The 21,330-nt window shown below is 51.9% G+C and overlaps 1 protein-coding gene across 1 annotated transcript in view; it reads left to right on the forward strand.

The window, feature by feature from the left end:
* POLR3E (RNA polymerase III subunit E) overlaps nucleotides 1–21,330 on the forward strand; it is a 31,587-nt gene that overhangs the window by 3,446 nt on the left and 6,811 nt on the right. The window contains 18 exon segments of the mRNA XM_007449970.1: nucleotides 3,859–3,932; nucleotides 5,087–5,137; nucleotides 8,378–8,455; nucleotides 9,198–9,313; nucleotides 9,749–9,831; nucleotides 11,644–11,751; nucleotides 12,104–12,153; nucleotides 12,484–12,603; nucleotides 13,923–14,008; nucleotides 14,270–14,314; nucleotides 14,409–14,500; nucleotides 15,476–15,596; nucleotides 18,161–18,242; nucleotides 19,668–19,727; nucleotides 19,818–19,975; nucleotides 20,500–20,561; nucleotides 21,147–21,328; nucleotide 21,330. The exon segment at nucleotide 21,330 is cut by the window's right edge and continues 353 nt beyond it. Coding sequence (XP_007450032.1) covers nucleotides 3,897–3,932; nucleotides 5,087–5,137; nucleotides 8,378–8,455; nucleotides 9,198–9,313; nucleotides 9,749–9,831; nucleotides 11,644–11,751; nucleotides 12,104–12,153; nucleotides 12,484–12,603; nucleotides 13,923–14,008; nucleotides 14,270–14,314; nucleotides 14,409–14,500; nucleotides 15,476–15,596; nucleotides 18,161–18,242; nucleotides 19,668–19,727; nucleotides 19,818–19,975; nucleotides 20,500–20,561; nucleotides 21,147–21,328; nucleotide 21,330 — 1,531 coding nt within the window. The 5' untranslated portion in view covers nucleotides 3,859–3,896.

Genomic DNA, 21,330 nt, shown 5'->3' on the forward strand with positions numbered 1-21,330 from the left:
CATTCCTGTGGTTTACTTATTCAGACAACATGTATTGAGTGCCTGCTATGTGCTAGGCACTGGGGGCCAGCAAAGGACGAAATAGACGAAAATCTCTGCCTTCATGTAGTTTACCACTTATTGGCAGTGGGGGTGAGGATGGATAATAAATACAGAGCTATAAACTGTCACATGGTGATGCATGCTATGGAGAAAACCAGAGCAGGGAAGGAGCTGGCGGGGCAGGGTGTTGTGATTTTGAATTGAGTGGACAGGGAAAGTCTTAGCTATGAGGTAGAATTTGAGCAAAAACCTGAAAGAGGTGAAGGAGGGAGCCATGAGGTTATGGGGGCTGGTAGAGCAGTTACAAAAGCCCAGAGGTGAGTGATGGGGGAGGGAAGGAGGCCTGTGGGAGATGAGGTCTGAAAGGAAAAGGGTCAGGGAGGGAGTTGTCTAGGGCCTCACATGGGATGAAAAAGACTGGCTTTTATTTCTGAGTGAGATGGGAAGACTTTGAGGGGCGGAGGAGTGATGTGATTGCCGGCTGTGGGGTGGGCTGTGGGGTGAGCAAAGACCGTAGGAGGCAAAGGTGGAAGCAGGGAGACCAGTTAGGAGGCTGCTGCTCTAAGGCGGGCAGGAGATGGAGGTGGCAGTGGGGGTGGGCAGATTCCCAACATACTTAGAAGGCACAGCTGACAGGATTTGCTGGTGTGGGGTGAGAGGAAGAGAAGCACTGAGGATGATGCCATTGTTTTGGCCTGAGCATTCTCAGCATCTGGAATGTATATCTGGAATAAGCGAGATGACTCCACATGGTGGCCAGGGCAGGGGGCTTAGATGCCATTGAATCCCTTGGTGAAAATATTTATGTTGTTTTAAATATTAAACCATTCAAATGTTAGGTAGATAAGACAAGAATCGAGCTGGTCTTACCTAAAAGTAGAGGTCTGGGAACTGCTGAGATTGGAGGGTGCCCAGGTGCCTTTCTAACTGTGGCCATCCCCTCCCTTTGGGAATATGAAGGGTCATCCCAGCTGAATTACAGTCAGCCCTCCACATTCATGGATTCAGCTAACCTCAGAAACTAAATTTGCCCTGTGCCTGGCAACTATTTATATTGTATTAGGTATTATAATTAACCTAGAGATGATTTAAAATATACCATGTGCTCTAATATCATTCTTTTACAGGTAGCTGTCCAGTTTTCCCAGCACCACTTATTGAAGAGGCTGTCTTTTCTCCATTGTATGTTCTTTCCTCCTTTGTCATAAATTAGGTGACCATATGTGTGTGGGTTTATCTCTGGGCTTTCTATCCTGTACCATTGATCTATATTTCTGATTTTGTGCCAGTACCATACTGTCTTGATTACTGTAGCTTTGTAGTATAGTTTAAATTCTGGGAGCCTGATTCCTTCTGCTCCGTTTTTCTTTCTCAAGATTGCTTTGGCTATTTGGGGTCTTTTTGTGTTTCCATACAAATTGTAAAATTTTTTTGTTCTAGTTCTGTGAAAAATGCCATTGGTAATTTGATAGGGATTGCAATGAATCTGTAGATTGCTTTGGAATGGCCATCATCAAAAAATCTACAAACAATAAATGCTGGAGAGGGTGTGGAGAAAAGGGAACCCTCTTGCACTGTTGGTGGGAATGTAAATTGATACAGCTACTGTGGAGAACAGTATGGAGGTTGGCTAAAAAGCTAAAAATAGAACTACCATATGACCCAGCAATCCCACTACTGGGCATATACCCTGAGAAAACCATAACTCAAAGGACACATGTAACCCAATGTGCATTGCAGCACTATTTACAATAGTCAGGACGTGGAAACGGTCTAAACGTCCAGCGACAGATGAATGGATACAGAAAATGTGGTACATGTATACAATGGAATGTTACTCAGCCATAAAAAGGAACGGAAATGGGTCATTTATAGAGATGTGAATGGACTAGAGACTATCATACAGAGTGAAGTAAGTCAGAAAGAGAAAAACAAATATTGTGTATTAATGCACATCTGTGGAATCTAGAAAAATGGTACAGATGAACCGGTTTGCAAGGCAGAAATAGAGACACAGATGTAGAGAAAAAACATGGACACCAAGGGGGTAAGGGGGAGTGGGATGAATTGGGAGATTGGGACTAACATATATATGCTAATATGTGTAAAATAGATAACTAATGAGAACTTGCTCTATAGCACAGGGAACTCCACTTTGCTGTACAGTAGAAACTAACACAACATTGTAAAACAACTATACCCCAATTAAAAAAAAAAAAAAAAGGAACGAAATTGGGTCATTTGTAGAGACGTGGATGGACCTAGAGTCTGTCATACAGAGTGAAGTAAGCCAGAAAGAGAAAAACAAATATTGTATATTAACGCATATACGTGGAATCTAGAAAAATGGTACAGATGAACCTATTTGCAGGGCAGGAGTAGAGAACGGACATGTGGACGTGTGTGTGGGGGAAGGGGAGGGTGGGACAAATTGGGAGATCAGGATTGACATGTGTACACTACCATGCATAAAATATATAACTAGCGGGAACATGCTATAAATAAAGCACAAGAAGCTCAGCTCGGTGCTCTGTGATGACCTAGATGGGTGGGTTGGGGGGTGTGGGGTGTGAGGGAGGTCTAATGGAGAGGGGATATAGGTATACATATAGCTGATTCACCTCATTGTACAGCGGAAACTAACTCAACATTGTAAAGCAATTATACTCCAATAAAAAAAATTTTTTTATTGAAAAAAATAAAGTACACGATGTGCTTAGGTTATATGCAAATACTGTACCATCTTATGTAAGGGACTTGAGCATCCACAGATTTTGGTATCCTTGAGGGTCCTGGAACCAATCCCCCCCTTACCCACTGATACTGAGGGACAGTGTACTCACCCTCCACCATGGCGACCTGCCGCCTTCCCTCCTTCAGGTACTTGAAGTGCTTCCTGTTGCCTGGAGTCCCTCTTCCCCTCTGCTATCCTGGCTTGTCCAAATCCTTCTGTCCTTCAAGGCCCAGCCCAAATGCCCCTTCCCCCAGCAGGAAGGCCCTTCCTTCCTCTGAACTCCCCTACCTATAACTGCGACCTGAAGTTGGATGGCCTGGCATTGAGGTCCAGTGGGTCCCCTTGCTTCCTGTGTGGCTTTGGGTAAAACACATAAAAGCGTCTCTGAGTTCCAGCCTCCTCGTTATAACATGGGGACAATTAAGAGAAGAGTATGTATGTGAAGAGGGTCGTTTTTAGACATGCGCGCGCACACACACACACACACACACACACACACACACACACACACACACACACACACACACACACACACACACACAGAAAACCACAGAAAGGAGGTCATCTCACTCGGGGTTGGGTTTAAAGTCAGCTTGAAAATCAAATATCAGAGATGGAGTCACCCTGGAATCCAAGTCTTGGGACTGTCTGCTCTTCCTGCTGTGCATCAGGCTCTCTAAAGATTCCCCATGGCCCCCGATTACTTCTTGAGTGTTTTCATCATGGCTGTGGACCAGCCAGCCTCCATCCTCCTGCCTGGTGGTGAATTCTTTGTGAGTGGTCAGAAAACTCCTAAAGCTGGTCATTTATTCTTTCCCATGGGTGTAGCTGACATGTGACTTGGGTCCACCTGTTTACACCCATTGCTTGGTGGTTTCTGCCTGCTTTTTTTGTTTGTTTTTTGGCCGATGGGGTGTATAATGGGCTGTCCATTTTTGACTCTATGATAGATGTAGAAATAAGATCAATTTCTGTTTGCTTCAGGCTCCTCCCTCCCAGAGCAGGGCTGCTTGCAGAATGGGTACCTAGGTGTGTTGGTTGAATAACCGACTCACGGTCCAGGCCTCTTGCTCTCCTTGCAGATCGAGTCCAAGGACCGTGCGGCTGGCTCCCCCCTAGTATGGCCAATGAAGAGGATGACCCAGTCATACAGGAGGTAACTGCTGTTCCCCACCCTCTGCCGGGACGGGGTCCCTTCCATCCATCCTCAGGCCAGCCTGGGACCTGTTGGCATCCTCTCTTCCTCATACCTGCCTGGCCGACCCCTCACTTCTTTCAGGTGTCTGATCCAGCATCACTTTGTCAGAGAGGATTCCCTGACCCTCCTGCCTCACGTGACATTCTCCTGCACACCCTCCCTAGCCCCTTACCTTGGCCATACCTTGCGTTTGGCCACAGCACCTCTCAGCCCCTACACATAAGTTTCCTTCCACTAAAGTGTAAGCCTCATGAGGGCAGGGATTTTGTCCTCTTCACCACTGTGTCTGCACAGCCAAGTCCAGTGCCTGGCGATTAATAGATACTCAGTGACTATTTGTTGAATGAATGAATGGGTTTGACAGCTCCCTCATCTTCATGCTCTTATGCAGATTCGGTCATTCAGCAGTTGTTCACTGAATCCGTGATGTGCTGGAGGCTGTGACAGCCAGCAGAGAGCCAGGCAGTGTTCTGCCCTTGGGAAGCTTAGGATCTGTGAGACGAGACTGACAAGGAAGGGGTCTCAAGATGCAGATGGTGGTTCCAGAGTCAGCCCAGACCAAGACATATCCTAGAGGCTCTGGGCCTTTGCACATGCTGTTTCCTTCACATATGCCTCCCCTGTGCCTGATGAGCCTCCACTCATCCTTAAGGCCTGGAGGTGGGAGAGAACATGGTTCATAGGAAGAGCTAGGAAGCAGGAAGGTAAACTGCAAGGTGGGGCAGGGGTGGTGAGGGTTGAGAAGAAAGAGCCAGGTCACACCACCTGAAGACAGGCCAATCCAGGACAGGTGATGGAGGGCACAGGGAGGAAGCCCTTCCCTGCCCCATCCTCATCAGAAAAGCGTTTAATCGGGCCCTCTGGGATGCATCCTGATCTGGGCAGCCTCGGAATACATTTTTATTGGGTTATAGTGAACCTGGGCAGGGGGCTGTGGACATATCCAGGTTGGAGATTTGGTTCCCTTTATTTTTAGCATCAGCTGAGCTATTTCCTCTTCCCCAAATGGCCTCAGAGCCGTTATCCCTGAACTTTGAGGAGCATGCTTGTGCCCGGGGCAGGTTGGGAATTGGGTTCTGTCTCCTGGTTAAGTCTTCTTCCCTTGTTCCCAGATCGACGTGTACTTGGCCAAAAGTCTGGCAGAGAAGCTCTATCTGTTTCAGGTAATTATAGGACATAAAGGTAAAGGGGGAAAAAAAGCAAGTGTTGGTGGGTGGTGGAGACACAGTAAGTGGTAGGCCAGGAACAATTTGAAACCTCCACGTTGCTTAGAATTCTTGGCACAGAGGGTGTTTTGTAAGACAGTTTCTTTGCTTCTATGGTCAGGTCAATAGTAATCTCTCATTTTGAAGATGGGAAAACCAAGGCAACCCTAAGAGGCAGAACAGTGTAGTGGATAAAGCTTGGGCCCTGGGGACAGTCTCCCGGCCTTGAGGCTTGGCTGTGAGTCCTTGGGCAAGTTCCTTAAAAAAAAAAAAAAAAAAAAATCTCTCTGTGCCTCAGTTTCTTTATTTGCAGAGTGGTGATAGTAATAATACTTGCCTGATAGGGTCCCCACGGGGATCAGGTGAGTCCATATTAAAGTGCTTAGAACACCACCTGCCTGGTGCAGAGTTAGCGCCAAGAATGATCGCCACCGCTGTAACTGAGGCTCAGGGAGCGGCTTTCTGGGGCAGCTCCAGTCAGCATTGGTGCGCCTCTGTCCTGCTAGCTGTGAGTCCCCCGAGTTGTTATTCCTGCCCCCTCCCCTCTTAGCTGCGCTGGTAGTTTAATCTTAGTCACTCACAGGTGTTAACCCTAGGCTGTCTGCAGGCACCATTCAAAGCATTTTACATATGTTAACTCATCTCCTCCCACAGTATCCCTGTGGTGGTTACTATTGTAATTTTATAACAGCTTTATTGAGATCTAATTCACACCCATGCAGCTTCCCTGTTTAAGTATAAATGCAGTGGATTTTAGTCTGTCCACAGGGTTGTGCAGCCAGCGGCCCAGTCTATTTTAGGAAGTGTTTGCTGCTGCTCTGCCCTCACTCCCTGCAGTCCTAGGCAACCGTTAACCTATTTTCTGTCCATGGATTTGCCTGTTCTGGACATTTCATATAAATGGAGTCATGTAATATGTGGCCTTTTGTGTCTGGCTCTTTTGTTTAGCGTGATGTTTTCGAGGCTTTTCCATGTCATAGCATGTATCAGGACCTCATTTCTTTTTATGGATGAATATACTTGACTGTATGGACCTATATGCCACATTTTATTCCTCCATGCATCAGTTGATGGGTATTTGGGTTGTTGCCGTGTTTTGGCTATTATACATGATGCTGCTATGAACATTCCTGTTCAAGTGTTTGTGTGGAGAGTTTTTCATTGCTCTTGAGTATATACCTGGGAGTGGAATTGTTGGGTCCTATAGAAACTATGTTTAATATTTTGAGGAAATGACAGACTGTTTCAAACCACTTTACATTCCTAGCAGTAAGGTTGTTAAGTATTTTTGTCTCCACGTTGCATATAAGAAAAAGAGGCCCAGGGAGGCTAGTAACTTGCACAAGGGGCCTGGAACAGGGTGGCAGCACCCTCCAAGCATGTGCTGGGAAGAGGCCCGGTGTTGGGCCCCTGGCATCTGCTTTTACAGGCCGTGGCACTGGGGGCTGTTGTCTGCACCTGCTTCCTTGACTGACTGCAGAGTGATGGAATGGATGGTGGTGACAGTGACCCATGTGTGTTCATAGTGTGCCAGGCCCTGTGCCGGGTGTCAGCTCCACCTGCCTCATTCCCTGCTCCGAATGGTCTGGGAGGCGAGGAGCTTGCCTGAGTACACAGGGAGCAAGTGGCAGAGTTAGGACCGTCTGATTCTAGAACTGGCACCCTTCCCCACCACCCTTCCCGGCTATCAGGAGATCACAGAGCTGCCTGGACCTTGGCAGACGAGGGGCCTCCCGGGCTGTCCTGGGCTAGCCTGTCCCAGCTCAGGGCTCAGCCCAGACCAGCTGTGCTCCAGGCCGTTCCTGGACCTAAGTTCCAAGTTCCTGCCCCAAGCTTCAGCCCGGGAAGCAGGGAGGAGTCATTATATTGCTATTTAAGTGAGCTTTTAGGAAACAGCCATTTCCTTGGGCTAGAATGCAGCTGATCTCAAATGGCCTCCAAAGGAGGGTTACTTTATTGCACTGCCACACCTCCACCAGGCTCATTCATAGCGATGGCCACGGCCTTTTGCAAGTGAGTCCAAACCATGACTCATCCATCCACCCAGTGGCATATGTAAAGCACGGGAGAAAGAAAGGAAGAAAGGAAGAGTGCGTCTGTGGGGAAGGATGTCTCTACATCCTTCTTTGTTCAGAGAAAAGAAGTGATTTCAGAGCAGTATGCTCAGATGTGACATAACTTCACACCTGATGACACTGGGGCCCAGAGAGAGCTCTCTGAGCAGGTCACTGGCAGACCAGCTCCCTTCTCTGTCATCAACTTTTTATTATGGAAAAGTCCACACATCAGCAAAAGGAGAGAGAATGGGATAGTGATTCCCATAGATCTGTCGACTGAAAAAAAAAAGCACAACCTAACAGTTGAGAATTATGTTTTATTCGGCAGGCGTTAACTGAGGACTTAAGTCCGGGAGATAGCCTCTCAGGTAGCTCTGAGGAACGATTCTGAAGAGGTAAGAGAGGAGTCAGGACTTATAGGAGTTTTTGCAAAACAACAACAAAACCCCAGGGAGTCAGAACATCAGAAGATTACTGTCTGTTAAAGAGAACCAGACTCTCGAGTTAATGAATTTAGCACTTTTCTATGTATGGGAAGTGGCAAGAGTCTGGGCTAATTGAAATCATTCCTTTATTATGCACCTTAACTATCTAGGGCCAGTCTCCTCTTTTCTCCATCCTGAGTCCCCGTAGGGTGCACTGTAGGGGGAGTGGCTGCAAGGCAGAGGGTTTGAAGGCCACAACATCCTTTGTGGCAGGTGACATCCTTTGTCCACAGATCCATCGTCAGGCTTTAGCAGTGAGCAGTGTTCGCCAGTTTTGTTTTCCCTCTTTGCTTCCTGTGGTCTCATTTCCCTTGTCGTTCTCCACCTGGTTGGCCTGTAAACTAGCAGTTAGACTTTGGACCCTTATTCTTGACTCCCATGGCAGCGTGCTTGACTTCCTAGGGCCCATGGGGCTATGCATGCTGGGGCCTGTCTGATACTTAGGCATGTCCCTTGGACATTTGAAAATTGCTGTTTGGAAGGAGACTAGGTGGAGCCAGTGGGAATGGGATGCGGGGATGCAGGCAGAGACCAGCGAGGGCCTCTGGTCTGGGGTGGGCGTGGAGGGTGGCTATTGATTCTTAGCCGGCGCCTCTGAAGCTCAGCTCTCACTGGGGCTGGGCAGGGTGGACTGACGGCTCCCTTCCCTTCCCTAGTACCCTGTGCGTCCAGTCTCGATGACCTATGATGACATTCCACACCTCTCAGCCAGGATCAAGCCCAAGCAGCAGAAGGTGGGGCTACCCTGTTGGATGGAGGTGGAGGGAGGGGAGGGGTGATAGGGTGGGAGCTGAAAGAATCCAGGATACAGGCCTTTTGGGGGTGGAAGCGCAGAGGAGTGACTGGAGAGTTAGGAAGAAAACCAGCAGCTTGCAGGGCCTTGAAATCTGCCGGAGGAAAAACTTCCAGAAAGAAGGGGTGGGCAGCTCCAGAGAGGCCAGGGAGGAGTGAGGCTTGAGATGAACTAGAACATAGGGTGGGGTGGACCCACGTTCACAGGACAGGGCAGGGCCAATGCGAAGAGGGCGCGTTATGGGGAATCTAGTGCCTCTCGGGGCTATAGGGTGACGGAGCAGGAGACGCCTTTCCTCGGGCACCTGCAGCTCCGGGCCCTGTACCAGTATTGCTAATTCTGCTGACTTTTCAAAAGAAGTTGGAAATAAGGATAAAAGGGAAAAGCTCTTGATTTTTAAATGTTGGCACCTAATTTAGATTTTGGGGAGTGGAATTGTGGGTGCGGGCAAGCAAAACTACATGAACCCCCTCCAAAAAAAAGCACTCTGGCTCTTCTGTTGGAATTTGGGTTTGTGGCTTTTGTGTGGACTGAAGCCTAGGGGCCCTCGGAGAGGGATGGTGGCAGTCCTGCTTCTGGGCAGGGACTGGGGTTAGGGAGGTAGGCATGGTGGGTTTGAGGGGATCCTCTGAGGGCTGTGCCTTGGGGTCCTCATAGCTGCTGGGGGTGTTTGGTGCCTCCAGGTGGAGCTTGAGATGGCCATCGACACGCTGAATCCCAACTATTGCCGCAGCAAAGGGGAGCAGATCGCGCTGAACGTGGACGGGGCCTGCGCTGACGAGACCAGCACATACTCCTCGTGAGTTCCCTGAGGCCTCCGAGCTTCACGTTCTTCAAATACGAGCCTTCCAGAGCCCTCAGAGATACCTAGGCCTTGTGCTCTACAGCTAAGCTCCCCACCAGCGTCCCGTCTTTGCATGGCTGGGCCTGGCACAGACTCGTCCCCGTGGGAAACGTCTTCCCTCCCGAGATGGCTCCTCTGACCAAGTTCTTCCTGGGCCGAGAGGCAAGCTGGCCCCTCGACGGGAGAGGGAGCTCCCACCCACTGCTTGTTTCTTGGGCTGCACACGAGGTTTCCTCATCCCCAGCTGCCCTCCTGCGGCACCTGTGGCTTGTCCTGTGGCCTTGGTCTCTGGCAGTTGGATTTCAAGTGTCTGGGGTGGAGGGGGCTCCACCTACAGGCCCAGGCCTAGAGCTTCCTTCCCCTTGACGTCTGTCCTCCCTGTGCTTGTAGGAAGCTGATGGACAAGCAGACGTTCTGCTCTTCCCAGACCACCAGTAACACGTCCCGTTATGCTGCCGCGCTCTACAGGCAAGGTACCCGCGCTGGACATCCCTGGCTGCCATGGCTTGTGAGGGCTGAGTGGGTGAGAGGGAAGCAGAATGGGGGCTGGGACAGGAAGAGGACACCCCGAATGCTAGATACCCACAGAGGCCAGACAGGTTGTAGAAATGACAGATTGTCAGGGGAATGGAATTTGGCCATCTCAAGGGACTTTTAGCTTGACACTACCATACCCGATGGGTGGGGGTCAAAGGTCATTGTCCTCCTGGGACACAGACACACACAGCATAACCTTTTGGACGGGGTAGAATGTTGTCTTAAATGCAAGGTACTTAGGACCCAGTAATTCCATTCCTAGAAAGCATCTACGCAAGAGAAATGAAAACACGTCTCCACACAAAAACTTGTATGTAGGTGTTCATAGCAGCATTATTCATGGTAGTGAAAAGTGGAAATGATCCAAATTCCATCAGCTGATGCACAGATAACAAAATATGGTATAGCCAGACATTAGAATGTTGTTTAGCCATAATAAGGAAGTAAGTACTGATAAGCACTCCAACATGGGTGAGCCTTGAAAACATTAGGCTAAATGAAAGAAGCCAGGCACAAAGGACCCCATGTTACATGCTCCCATTCATATGAAATGTCCAGAATAGGCGAACCCACAGAGGCAGAAAGTAGATTATAGGTTTCAGAGGCTGGGAGGAGAGTGGAGTGGGGAGTGGCTGCTGCCGGGCACAGGGCTTCTTTCTGGGCCGATGAAAATGTCCCAAAGTTGATTGTGGTGCTGGTTTACTAGTTTGTGAATATGTTAAAATGCACTGAATTGTATGCTTGAAATGGGTAAATTATATGGTATGTGAATTATATCTCAGTAAAGCTATTAAAAACTACAAGGTTTCTATAAGTATTTAGAGTTTATAAAGCAATAAATGAAATTTGAGCACTTAGGAAATAAACTGTGATAGAATAAAAGTAATGTCAGATAACTGTACTCTTCTATTTTGAACCCAAGTCTCAAGGATATAGTTCTTTAAAGCCACATTCCTTGCAGCCAGGCCTAGTCACTTACTTCTTCTCGTCTCAAGCATTCTGCTCCCTCTGGAGTCCCAGAGAGCTTCCACAGAGCCTTAGTGTCTGTCTGATTTCTTTTCTTTCAAGGCTACATTGGCTTGATTGAAATTGATTACCTGTGCACTGCCTCCCAGTGCACAGGTCTGATTCACAAGAGAAAGTCACGATCTTTGCCAGAGACGGCGTAGACACTCCTCCACCGGGCTCCGCCAGGCCTCCTCTCCAGCCCCGCTTGCACTAGCCAGCTTCTTAACAGGACGGGTGGGATTTTGACAGGAAGAGGTGGGAGGATGAGGAGAGAGGTCTGGGTGTGTGTGGGGTTAGGGAGGCGCTGAGGGTGGTCTGGCAGAGGCCTGGCGGGGGAAAGAGCAGGGCGTGTTTGGTGTGGATGAGTGGCCAAGCGTGACTGGAACAAGCAAGTGCGGGAGGGCAGTGGGGACTGGGGTCGGGAGGCCCTTGAATGCTGGAGGAGGAGGCTTTGCAGGCAAGCCTTAAGGAAGTGACATTGGGTGGAAGAGTCTGCATTCATGTCTTCATCTGGTTTGTGTGCTTCCTGTGTCTGGCACAACCAGATCGGGTTGGGAATGGCCATCGGTCTGGTGGTCCCAAGGCTCTAGGACTGGGGGCTAGAGCAGAGGTGGGAGGCGGTTTGGCAGTGAGCCGAGGCCTTTAGGGGAGTCTGGGGCCCTTGGTAGCTCCCCTGAGCCAAGCTGTGTGGGTCAGCCTCAGCTCCTAGAGTCAGGTCCAAGCCCTTCTTCCTCTGCCAGGTGAGCTCCACCTGACACCTTTACATGGCATCCTGCAGCTGCGGCCCAGCTTCTCCTACCTGGATAAGGCAGATGCCAAGCACCGTGAGAGGGAGGCAGCCAACGAGGGTGAGCTCTGGACCCCCAGCCCTGCTGTCTGTCTGTCTGTATATGTTAGCAGGATAGGTTGGTCATGGGAAGAAGTATTAAAGGGATGGATTACAGGATCCTTAGCAGCATCCCTGGCTGCTACCCACTGGATGCCAGTAGCACCCACCCCCACAATTTCGACAACCAAAAATGACTCTGAATTTCCAAGTGTCTCCTGGGGGGCAAAATTGCCCCTAACTGAAAACCACTGACTTAGGCAGCTACCTCGGTCCAGAAGGAGAATTCACAGGCTTCGCTGCTTGAGACCTGCCTGGTGGGTGGGGTGTAGAGCCTCCAACAGAGGCTGCAAGCAAGGCTTTTTCTCTTGCAGCGGGAGACTCTTCACAGGACGAGGCAGAAGAAGATGTGAAGCAGATCACGGTGAGCTCTGGCCCTGAGAGAGAAGAGTGCAGCCTGGGAGGCAGCAGGGCCAGCTTTGTAGCTCAGCTTCCTGGAGGCAGCAAGGGGTGGGAGGGTCTGCAGAGAACATGGGCTCTGGGGTGAAACATACAGAAACAGAGTCCATGCCTTAGAGCCTCCTTGCTGGGCTACCTGGAGGGATAATCTAACCTCTGCCCAGCCTGAATTGGGTGGCAGTGGGAAATGCCCCAGATGTGAGGTTCTCTGGCCTCCTGGTGGGTGCTGGGGCAGCAGCCTGGAAACGCCCCAGGCCTGAGGTTGTGGACCCGCCCCTCCCCGCCCCCCAACCAGGTGCGGTTCTCCCGGCCTGAGTCGGAGCAGGCCCGCCAGCGCCGCGTGCAGTCCTACGAGTTCCTACAGAAGAAGCATGCTGAGGAGCCCTGGGTCCACCTGCACTACTATGGCCTGAGGGTGAGCTGGGGTCCCTGGGCGGTGCTGACACTGGCCAGGGTGGGGTCCTGGGAGAAAGGCCCCAGTGCCTGGGAAGTGTTACCTGGTGGCCTCATTGTCTCACATTTAACTTCTTTCAGATTCAGTCGTAGCCACTTGGTAGTGCCACAGGGAGAGAGGTTAAGCCCTGTGAGCAGTTTGTCCTCCCTTCCCACCTACTGTGTGCCCCAAGGGAGTGAGTCTGCCGCGTCACTGGTGGGGGTTGTGGCCCCCCCGGGCACTCCCTGAGTGTGAGCATCTTGCCGGGCTCAGTGAGGCTGTTTGTTTACATACTTTTTTTTTTTTTTTTTTTTGGGACGCGGGCCTCTCACTGTTGTGGCCTCTCCCGTTGCGGAGCACAGGCTCCGGACGCGCAGGCTCAGCGGCCATGGCTCAGCAGCCCAGTCGCTCCACAGCATGTGGGATCTTCCCGGACCGGGGCACGAACCCGTGTCCCCTGCATCGGCAGGTGGACTCTCAACCACTGTGCCACCAGGGAAGCCCTGGTTACGTACTTTTAAGTATCGTGGGCCCTGAATGAAGGCTAGACGCTTCATCGGCTGCTCTGTGGAGAATCAGCCATCTGTCCCGTGGCTGAGTTCACTGTGCACCTGCCAAGGGTGATTTTTACTGTACTTAGAGCGCAGTCCTCGAAACTGTGTGTTGAGTAAGGGAAGCAATTGAATATTAGCTCACAAAGACACCATAGACAAGGGCTCCCCAGCGTTTTTCTGGGGGAGGAGCAGCCCCTGATTATTCTGAAACCTTCCTGAAAGAGATTTGTGTTGACAGAGCCTTACACTTTGGGTCAGTCAGACTTCGAGAAGCTCTGCTATTTCCTAGTGTGTAACCTTAGGCAAATTACTTAATCTCTCTGAGGCTCAGTTTCCTTATCTGTAAAAAGGGGAATAATAATAAGAGTACCTAATTTCATAGTTATTTTGGGGATGAGATGAGTTAGAGTATGTATACAGCCATTGGAGCAGGGCCTGGCACATAGTAGATGCTCAGTGAATGTTAGTTATTTTTATCATTGCTTTCAGTGTTACTGTATCAGACAGGGCACTGAGGCGCGGGTGCTGGGGCTGTGTGGTCATAAAGGCAGGAGGGTAGTTGGTTGAGGCCACATCGCAGAGGCCTTGAGTGCCATGCTCAGGAGGTTGGATTGATCCTGTGGTTGGCCTCAGAGCAGGATAGTGGGTGGCTGGAGCAGGTGGTGATGCAGGGGTGAGAACTGGATCACAGAGGGAGGCCTGGAGTGTTGGCAGAGGTTCCTCTCACACCCTATTCCTCCCCAACAGGACAGTCGCTCTGAGCATGAGCGCCAGTACCTGCTGTGCCAGGGCTCCAGCGGGGTTGAGAACACAGAGCTTGTCAAGTCACCCAGGTGAGACTGGCCAGTCCAGGGCTGCTGAGGGCTACTGAGCCCGACACTGGCCCTAGGAGGGTCCCTCTGTTGTGGGTCCTCCCTTGGGACTGTGGCCCCTTCTGTAACATGGGGGAGGGATGTGGAGTAGCCCATCATCCTCTGGAGAGGGCCAGGAGGGGGTGTGGGAGTTTGGGGGGGCTTGGATACAGCCTGGTTGGGGGCTGGGTGGGCCAAGGACAGAGCCCTGGGAGCTGCTGACCCCGTTCTCTCCTGCCACAGTGAGTACCTCATGATGCTGATGCCTCCCAGCCAGGAGGAGGAGAAGTGAGTAGAGGGGCTGAACGCCTTCACCCCCCTTCCCCTTCCCACCCCCGAACGCACCCCTGGCCCCCTAACCCTTTGCATTTGTTTTCAACAGAGACAAACCCGTGGCCCCCAGCAATGTCCTGTCCATGGCCCAGCTGCGCACCCTGCCCCTAGCTGATCAGATCAAGATCCTGATGAAGAATGGTGGGTGGGAAGCTCTGCCCTTCCTTCTGGGGGGCCCCAGCCCTGCCACCTCCTGGGGAAGTGGAGTTAGGAAAGACTTAAGGACCAAGGTGCGAGACCAGAGGCCCCACTACCCAGAGCCCGCCCAGCTTTACAGCTCTCACCTTGTCTGGAAGGCGCACTAGAGCTGGTGGCAGGCTACCTCAGATGGGCTGTGGGTCCCTGCCACCTTTGCCACTCCCCTGCTGTGTGAGCCTGGGCAGGCCACTGGCCTTCCTGAGCCTTAGATTGTTTATCTATAAAAAGGAACTAAGATAGCTCATGGGGCTGAGGTGAGACCTCAGAGGTGAGGCCTCTAAAGGGACTGTACAGAGCCTTGCATGTGAACGTGAGCTACGTTCATTTGCACAACGAAGCGCGTTCACTTGCACTACTTTGTGGTGCCCTCGCCAGGCTCTGCACCGTGGGGACGCTGCAGGCCAGAACCTTTAGAGTGGACGTGAGCCTTGAACCTCAGAGTGGAGTCCCAGGCCCTGAGCTCTTCTGAGGTGCCAGCACCAGGGGCTCGGGGTCTGAGTGTGGAGGGGCGCTCCTGGGGGGGAGCCAGGCCGCTGGCCTTGCTGCAGAAGACACGGGGCCTCCCCAGGCCCTGCCCATTCTCACTTGGGCTAGGGGCTCATGTGGGGGAGAGCAGAGCACGGTGATGAAGTGCATGAACTTTGGACCCAGATGGCCTGGGTTCAAGTCCTGGCTGTGCCACTTACTAGCCAAGGGATCATGGGTGAATTTTGAAACCTTCCTGGGCTGAGTCTTCCTCGTGAGGCACGCCTCGGTCTTCCAGTGGGTGTTTCCTCCAGGGCTCAGTGAGAGGCGGGTGCCTGCCCAGAGTAAGCAGCCAGTGAATGCCAGCTGTTACTGTTAGCACTGTCATGCTGGGATTGTTATGTGAGCCCAGGCCCCTCTTGCCTTGTCTGATGTCTCCTGTGCCCTCCTCAGTGAAGGTCATGCCTTTTGCCAACTTGATGAGCCTCCTGGGCCCCTCCATTGACTCTGTGGCTGTTCTGCGTGGCATCCAGAAGGTGGCGATGTTAGTCCAAGGAAACTGGGTGGTGAAGAGGTAAGTTCATTTTAGTCCCTTAGTTGGGAGCGCTTAACCCATTTAAATTGAATGTTAAGTACTGATGTTTTGGGTTTAAGTCTACCTTAGTGCTTTCTATTTGTCCAGCTTACATTGCATTTTATATTCATTTTTACTTTCTTGTTATTCCGTTTTCCCCGCTAACTTGGAAGTTATCCTTTCTTGACTTAGTGATTACCCTGCAGATTTCAGTTTAATATTAGTTGCTGCTTTTTACCCTCATCCATGACGATTCAACGACCTTTAGAGTATTTTATATTTATCTTCCTCTCAACTCATGTGTCATTGTATTTATATATTTTAATTCTGTTTTAAACCCCATAAGACATTATACTATCCAGTCGATATTTTTTAGATCTACTGACATATTTCCCTTTTTATTTTGCTCAACATTCCTTTCTGCATCTCTGAGTTCCTAACTGTGATAATTTCCTTCTGCTAAAGTGAAGGTCTTCGGGTGATGAATTTCTTTGGTTTTTTTTAATCTGGAAATGTCTATTTCACCTTTGTTCTTGAAGGATATTTTTGTTTGTTTTTAATTTTATTGAAGTATGGCTGATTTACAATATTGTGTTAAGGATATTTTTTACTGAGTATAGAATTCTAGGTTGATTATTTTCTTTCCACACATTGATGTAATTTCATTGCAGTTTGACTTCCATTGTTTTTGTTGTCTGTCCTTCAAGAAACATGTTCCTTCGTTTCCCTCTGGCTGCATGTAAGATTTTCTCTTGCTTTGGCTTCCCAGGGCTCATTAAGATGGGCCTAAGTGGGAATTTCTTTTTATGTATCCTGTTGGGGTTCATAGGTCCTGAATCTGTGGCTTGCTGTCCTTCAGTAGTTTCTCTCCTCCTGTGATTCCTCCTCTAGACCCTGCCTCCTCCCTAGGCTGTCAGTTTCTAGGGGTAGGGTCTGTCTGTTTTGACTCTCCCTTTATCCCTGGTACTCAGTATAATGCCTGGCAAATGGTAGACCCTTGGTAAATACGGTGTGGCTACGTTTTACGCACACTTGAATTATATTACTTCTAAATTGTATAATATAAAATGCTTGAATACTCCTCACTTTTTAGAAAGTGTGATGTAAAGTGAACAATCTGTCAAAATGTAAATTGTTCCAAATTTTTAAAGAAGTTATTCATTGCAAAAAGTCCATCATTTCACAGTCGGTTGGCCAGGTAAACTGCAAAGTCATGTCACTGCCACGTGGTGACGGCCTTTCCCCGGGAAACGATGCCCAACATGCCTTGTGGGTCCTTGCAACTATTGTCTTATGTGACACAAGTGTTTAATTACGAGGACCTTCGTGATGGCACATCACTTGTTAAATGGGACACTTATGTGTATTTATGCTGCGGATGGATGAAATCCAGGAGGGACCATCCCATTAGCCCCCTGAGGATGCTTGCCCAGAGGAGGCATGAAGACTTGCCAAATGTCTGGCAGCTGGGCAGCCACAGAGCTGGGGTTTGAGCTCCCCCAGCACCGCGCATGCCTTGGTGCTGCTGCCACATTCAGCTTATGGTCTGCCTGTCCCTGTGACTTGAAAGTAGGCCCTCCTGGGCCCTGTGTGTTCTGCCACACCCGTGGGTAGTGGTCCTTCCATGCCCTGTCCCTCTGTGTTCCTGTGAGGAGGTGATACAGGCTGCTCCCATTTGTTGAGTACATGTGTCTGGGTGGCTTGTTCTGTGCCCTGCACTGTGCTCTCATTCAGTGCTGTCCCTGTCCTCAGGAAAGTGGGCCGGGGGGATGGGTGGGGCAGGCACCGTTACAGCCCGGTGCACGGACCACACTGTGTATTTAGTGGGTATCTCCTCTCCGTGTGGCAGAGATGGGGCCAGGGCCCTGTCCCGTAGAGCTTTACAGGAAGGGTGGACACAGAGCTCAACCTTGAAGGAAAGTAGTCGTTGGCTGCCAGGTGGGATTGAGGAGGCGAGTGGGGCGGGGAGAGCAAAGGTGCCCCGAGCACGGATGGCCGGGGACGTGTGTGTTTTCCTGGGCAACAGGGTCTGCGTCTGGACTTGGGGTCAGGAGACGCTTTTAAGCCTTGATGCCTGCTCATTTGCCCTCGAAGGTCCCTGAGCCTTGAGTGCTGGTCCCATTCTCTCCAAAGGCTTCAGCCTCACCCGTGCTTGGGGTCTGTCTGGATCCCAGTCCCTGACCCCTCCTGCCTCAGCTCACACTGCTCCCCGCTTCCCTTTCAGCCAGTGGTAAGGCCTTGTGTGTTGCTTTACAGGTGGGACTTGCTGTCTGCCAGAGTCCTGGGCTCACCTTGTCTGTTTCTGAGCCCCTGGCTCCTCCGACTATGTCAGGGGCCTTGGGGCTGGGCCAGTGTGTGAGGGGGGCGCTGGGAAAGGGGTAGGAGGAAGAACTCTTGGAGCCAGGCTCCCAGGGAAAAGGGAAGGGTCTGAGGGGAGCGGTTGGGGCCCAGGCTGGCCCTCGCCCGTGTTGTAAAGAGGCCTGAGCTTCCACTCGGAGCCTGAGGGAGTGGGGGGCAGAGGGGCTGAGGACAGGGACTGACCTGCCACCCTGTCTCGTTGGCAGTGACATCCTGTACCCCAAGGACTCTTCTAGCCCTCACAGTGGCGTGCCTGCTGAGGTGCTCTGCAGGGGCCGAGACTTTGTTGTAAGTGCCCAGGCTCTCTGGCCTTCCGGGTTGGGGCATCATGGGCGGAGGACTGGGGCAGCGCAGAGTGTCCCGGACCTTCGTCCAGGCAGCGGGCAAAGGGCAGGTATGTGTGGCCAGGGTGGGGCTGGGGGGAGTGGAGGGCTCTGGACTCTGTGCCTTTGTTCTCCTTCCTCTCAGACCCTGTAGTCTTCATCTTCATAAGAACCCTTGAGTTCCTAGCCTGGAGGTTGCAAACTGGAGTCCCATAGGTAGATTCTGGCCAAGGAGCCGTTTGACCTGAGTGATGTTTTTAAAATGTTGACTTAGTTGTCTATTTTTACAAATCACAGTCATGATTCAAACTAGATTTCTGTCTTGTCATGAATAATTGGACAGTCTGGTACCACTGGACCCGCACCCCCAAACAGCACCCTCTTTGAGTGGGGCTCACGCTCCCCAGTTCAGAACCGCTTTCCTCGTGCGTGTTTCCTGCACTGTTGCTGTGGGCTTTTTGCAGCTCCTGAGCTGGCTCATGCCTCCACCCCCGTCACCCTATCTGCCCGCCGCCCCCCCCCCCCCCCCCCCTCTTGACAAGGAAAACACGACGATCCAAAACCTATGCAAAAGCAGTTCTAAGAGGGAAGTCTATAGCAATACAATCCTACCTCAAGAAACAAGAAACAACTCCCCCCCCCGCCCCGCCCTTATCCAGAGCTTAAGTCCCAGCCAAGGCATCCCTCCCAAATGCCTGACCCCTGAGCTGCTGGGACCTGTGCTGCCTCCCTTGACCTTGGCAGTGTGCTTTGAGTTTGCTGTAGTCTGTCTCCTTGGAGCTGTCCGTGGTGACCTTGGTGAGCTCACGTGCAGACCTAATCACACCAGGCAGCCCTTAAGCTGTTTCAGAGAGAGCCTCCGTTTTTTCTTTTCCCAGCTGGGTGTCCCAGCTCCTGTGGGTACTTAGCGTCTAGATGCCTGTGTGGTTTATTTTCGTCTCTGGGGGTCAGGGTGCAGTGGCATCGACTCCCAGGCTCGCCTTCCACACGTGTGCCACTCACCCTCAGCTGCCTGTCAGCCCTCCTCTGTTCGCGCAGACACTGTCACATCTGGGGGTCTGGGAGAGGGTCTAGTCAAATCTGAGTTGTTGTAGGTGACATACGGGCAAGGTATCCCCCATCCCAGGGAGCTTCTGTGGTGTGGAGTGGGTCCAGCTGCCCTCCTGGAAGAGGTGGCCCAGGAGGTCCCTTACAGAGGAGGAGATGGAGGCTCAGAGTTGAAGTGACTGCCCTCAGCCAGGACCCAGGCCCAGTCTGCCTGACACCCAGGCTGTCTCAGAGCCGCCACTTTGTGCCCTCATCCCAGGCTCCCAGGACAACAGCAGGGGTTTTGGGGACAGTCCTAGTAGGATCCCTGCCTCCTGGAAACAAGCATCTTTTTCTCCCTTAGATGTGGAAGTTCACGCAGAGCCGGTGGGTGGTAAGGAAAGAGGTGGCAGCGGTGACTAAAGTAAGTGAAGTTCTTCTTGATCCGAGGCCCAGCCCCACTACTGGAGGAATGGGGGCTGGGCATGCCTCACCTTTGCCCCCCTCTCCCCAGCTCTGCGCGGAAGACGTGAAGGACTTTCTAGAGCACATGGCCGTAGTGAGGATCAACAAGGGCTGGGAGTTCATACTGCCGTATGACGGGGAGTTCATCAAGAAGCATCCAGATGTGGTCCAGCGGCAGCACATGCTGTGGACGGGCATCCAGGCCAAGTAAGAGCTTGCTGGGCGGGATGAGGGGGAGCCAGGCAGAGGAACACCAGGTTGTCCCCAGCCACCTGCTTCCAGCGGGGAGCACAGCCTGCTTGCATCTGGGGCGGGAATGCAAATTTGGGGCTGTGTGCACCCCTCCTCCACTCAGGTGGACTTTGCTACTCGGTCCCAGAATCCCCCCGGCAGAGACCTGGCACAGACACACCTGCTGATCTGAGCTGACTCGAACTGACCCGTGTCTGTTCTGAGGGGTCGGCAAGGAGGGGGAAGCACTCAGCAGCAGGAGCGGGGGCTTGTGTGGCCCCAGGCAGACTGGCGGGAGAGCAGCTGGGGAAGGGAGGGCGGGCCAGCGCTCCCCGCCCCCGCTGTGGGGCTCCGAGCCATGGGGAGAGACCGTGGAAGCTCCAGGCATGCGGCGTCTTCAGGGACTAGGATGTCCAGGGCTTAAGGGGGTGTTTCTGCTGGGAGGCAGGTGACGTGAGGGGACACGGTATAAAGTTAAGAGGGTACACTCTTCTTTTCAGATTAGAAAAAGTTTATAATCTTGTGAAGGAAACCATGCCAAAGAAGCCGGATGGACAATCAGGTGTGGAGGGGTGTCGGCTGGGTGGGCCCCTAACCCTGACACTGGCTCCAGAAGGGCTACTTTTCTGGAACCTGTCAGGGCTCAGCCTGTGGGGGGATATGAGGGCGCGTGGCTCGTTGTTGGCTGCCCTTCTGTGCCCTCTTCCTTCAGCTGGAGGCTTGTCCAGTGACAGAGCCTTGGCCTCAGGGACTGAGGCTTCTGGGTTCCAGGGCTGTGTCTGGGTTCCAGGCCTCCGAGATTTCTCACCCTCTTGGGTTGGCAGGGATGCTGGTGGCAGGGACTCAGCAGTAACCCACCCTGGCTTGGGTCTCTGAATGTGGGAATCTGCTTTTCCTGGTTCTGTTTCTTCCCTCATTGTTGGGGTAGCCACATTCCTTCTGGGTAAAGTGGGGGCGAAAGGCAGGCTGGGCCACTTGATTCTGTGCCAGCTGGCTTGCATTTTCCCTATCCCCTTCCTCTGGTCAGCAGGATGTCCCCATCAGGATGGAAGGGAACGTCTGTGGGGCAGAGGGACCGGGGCCCTTCATCTCAGGCCCTTCCCTGCACGGTCCCTACTGTCCTGAGCAGCCCTGTGTCTCTCCGCAGGGCCTGTCGGGCTGGTCTCTGGGGACCAGCGGGTCCAAGTCGCCAAAAGACAGGCCCAGCAGAACCACGCGCTGCTGGAGCGGGAGCTGCAGCGGAGGAAGGAGCAGCTGTGGGCGTCCTCGGTCCTGCCCGCTGTGCGGATCAAGGAGGAGCCCGTGAGTGAGGAGGGGGAGGAAGAGGAAGA

The sequence above is a fragment of the Lipotes vexillifer genome, unplaced genomic scaffold (genome assembly GCF_000442215.2).
Source record: "Lipotes vexillifer unplaced genomic scaffold, Lipotes_vexillifer_v1.1 scaffold811, whole genome shotgun sequence".
Lineage (NCBI taxonomy): Eukaryota > Metazoa > Chordata > Mammalia > Artiodactyla > Lipotidae > Lipotes > Lipotes vexillifer.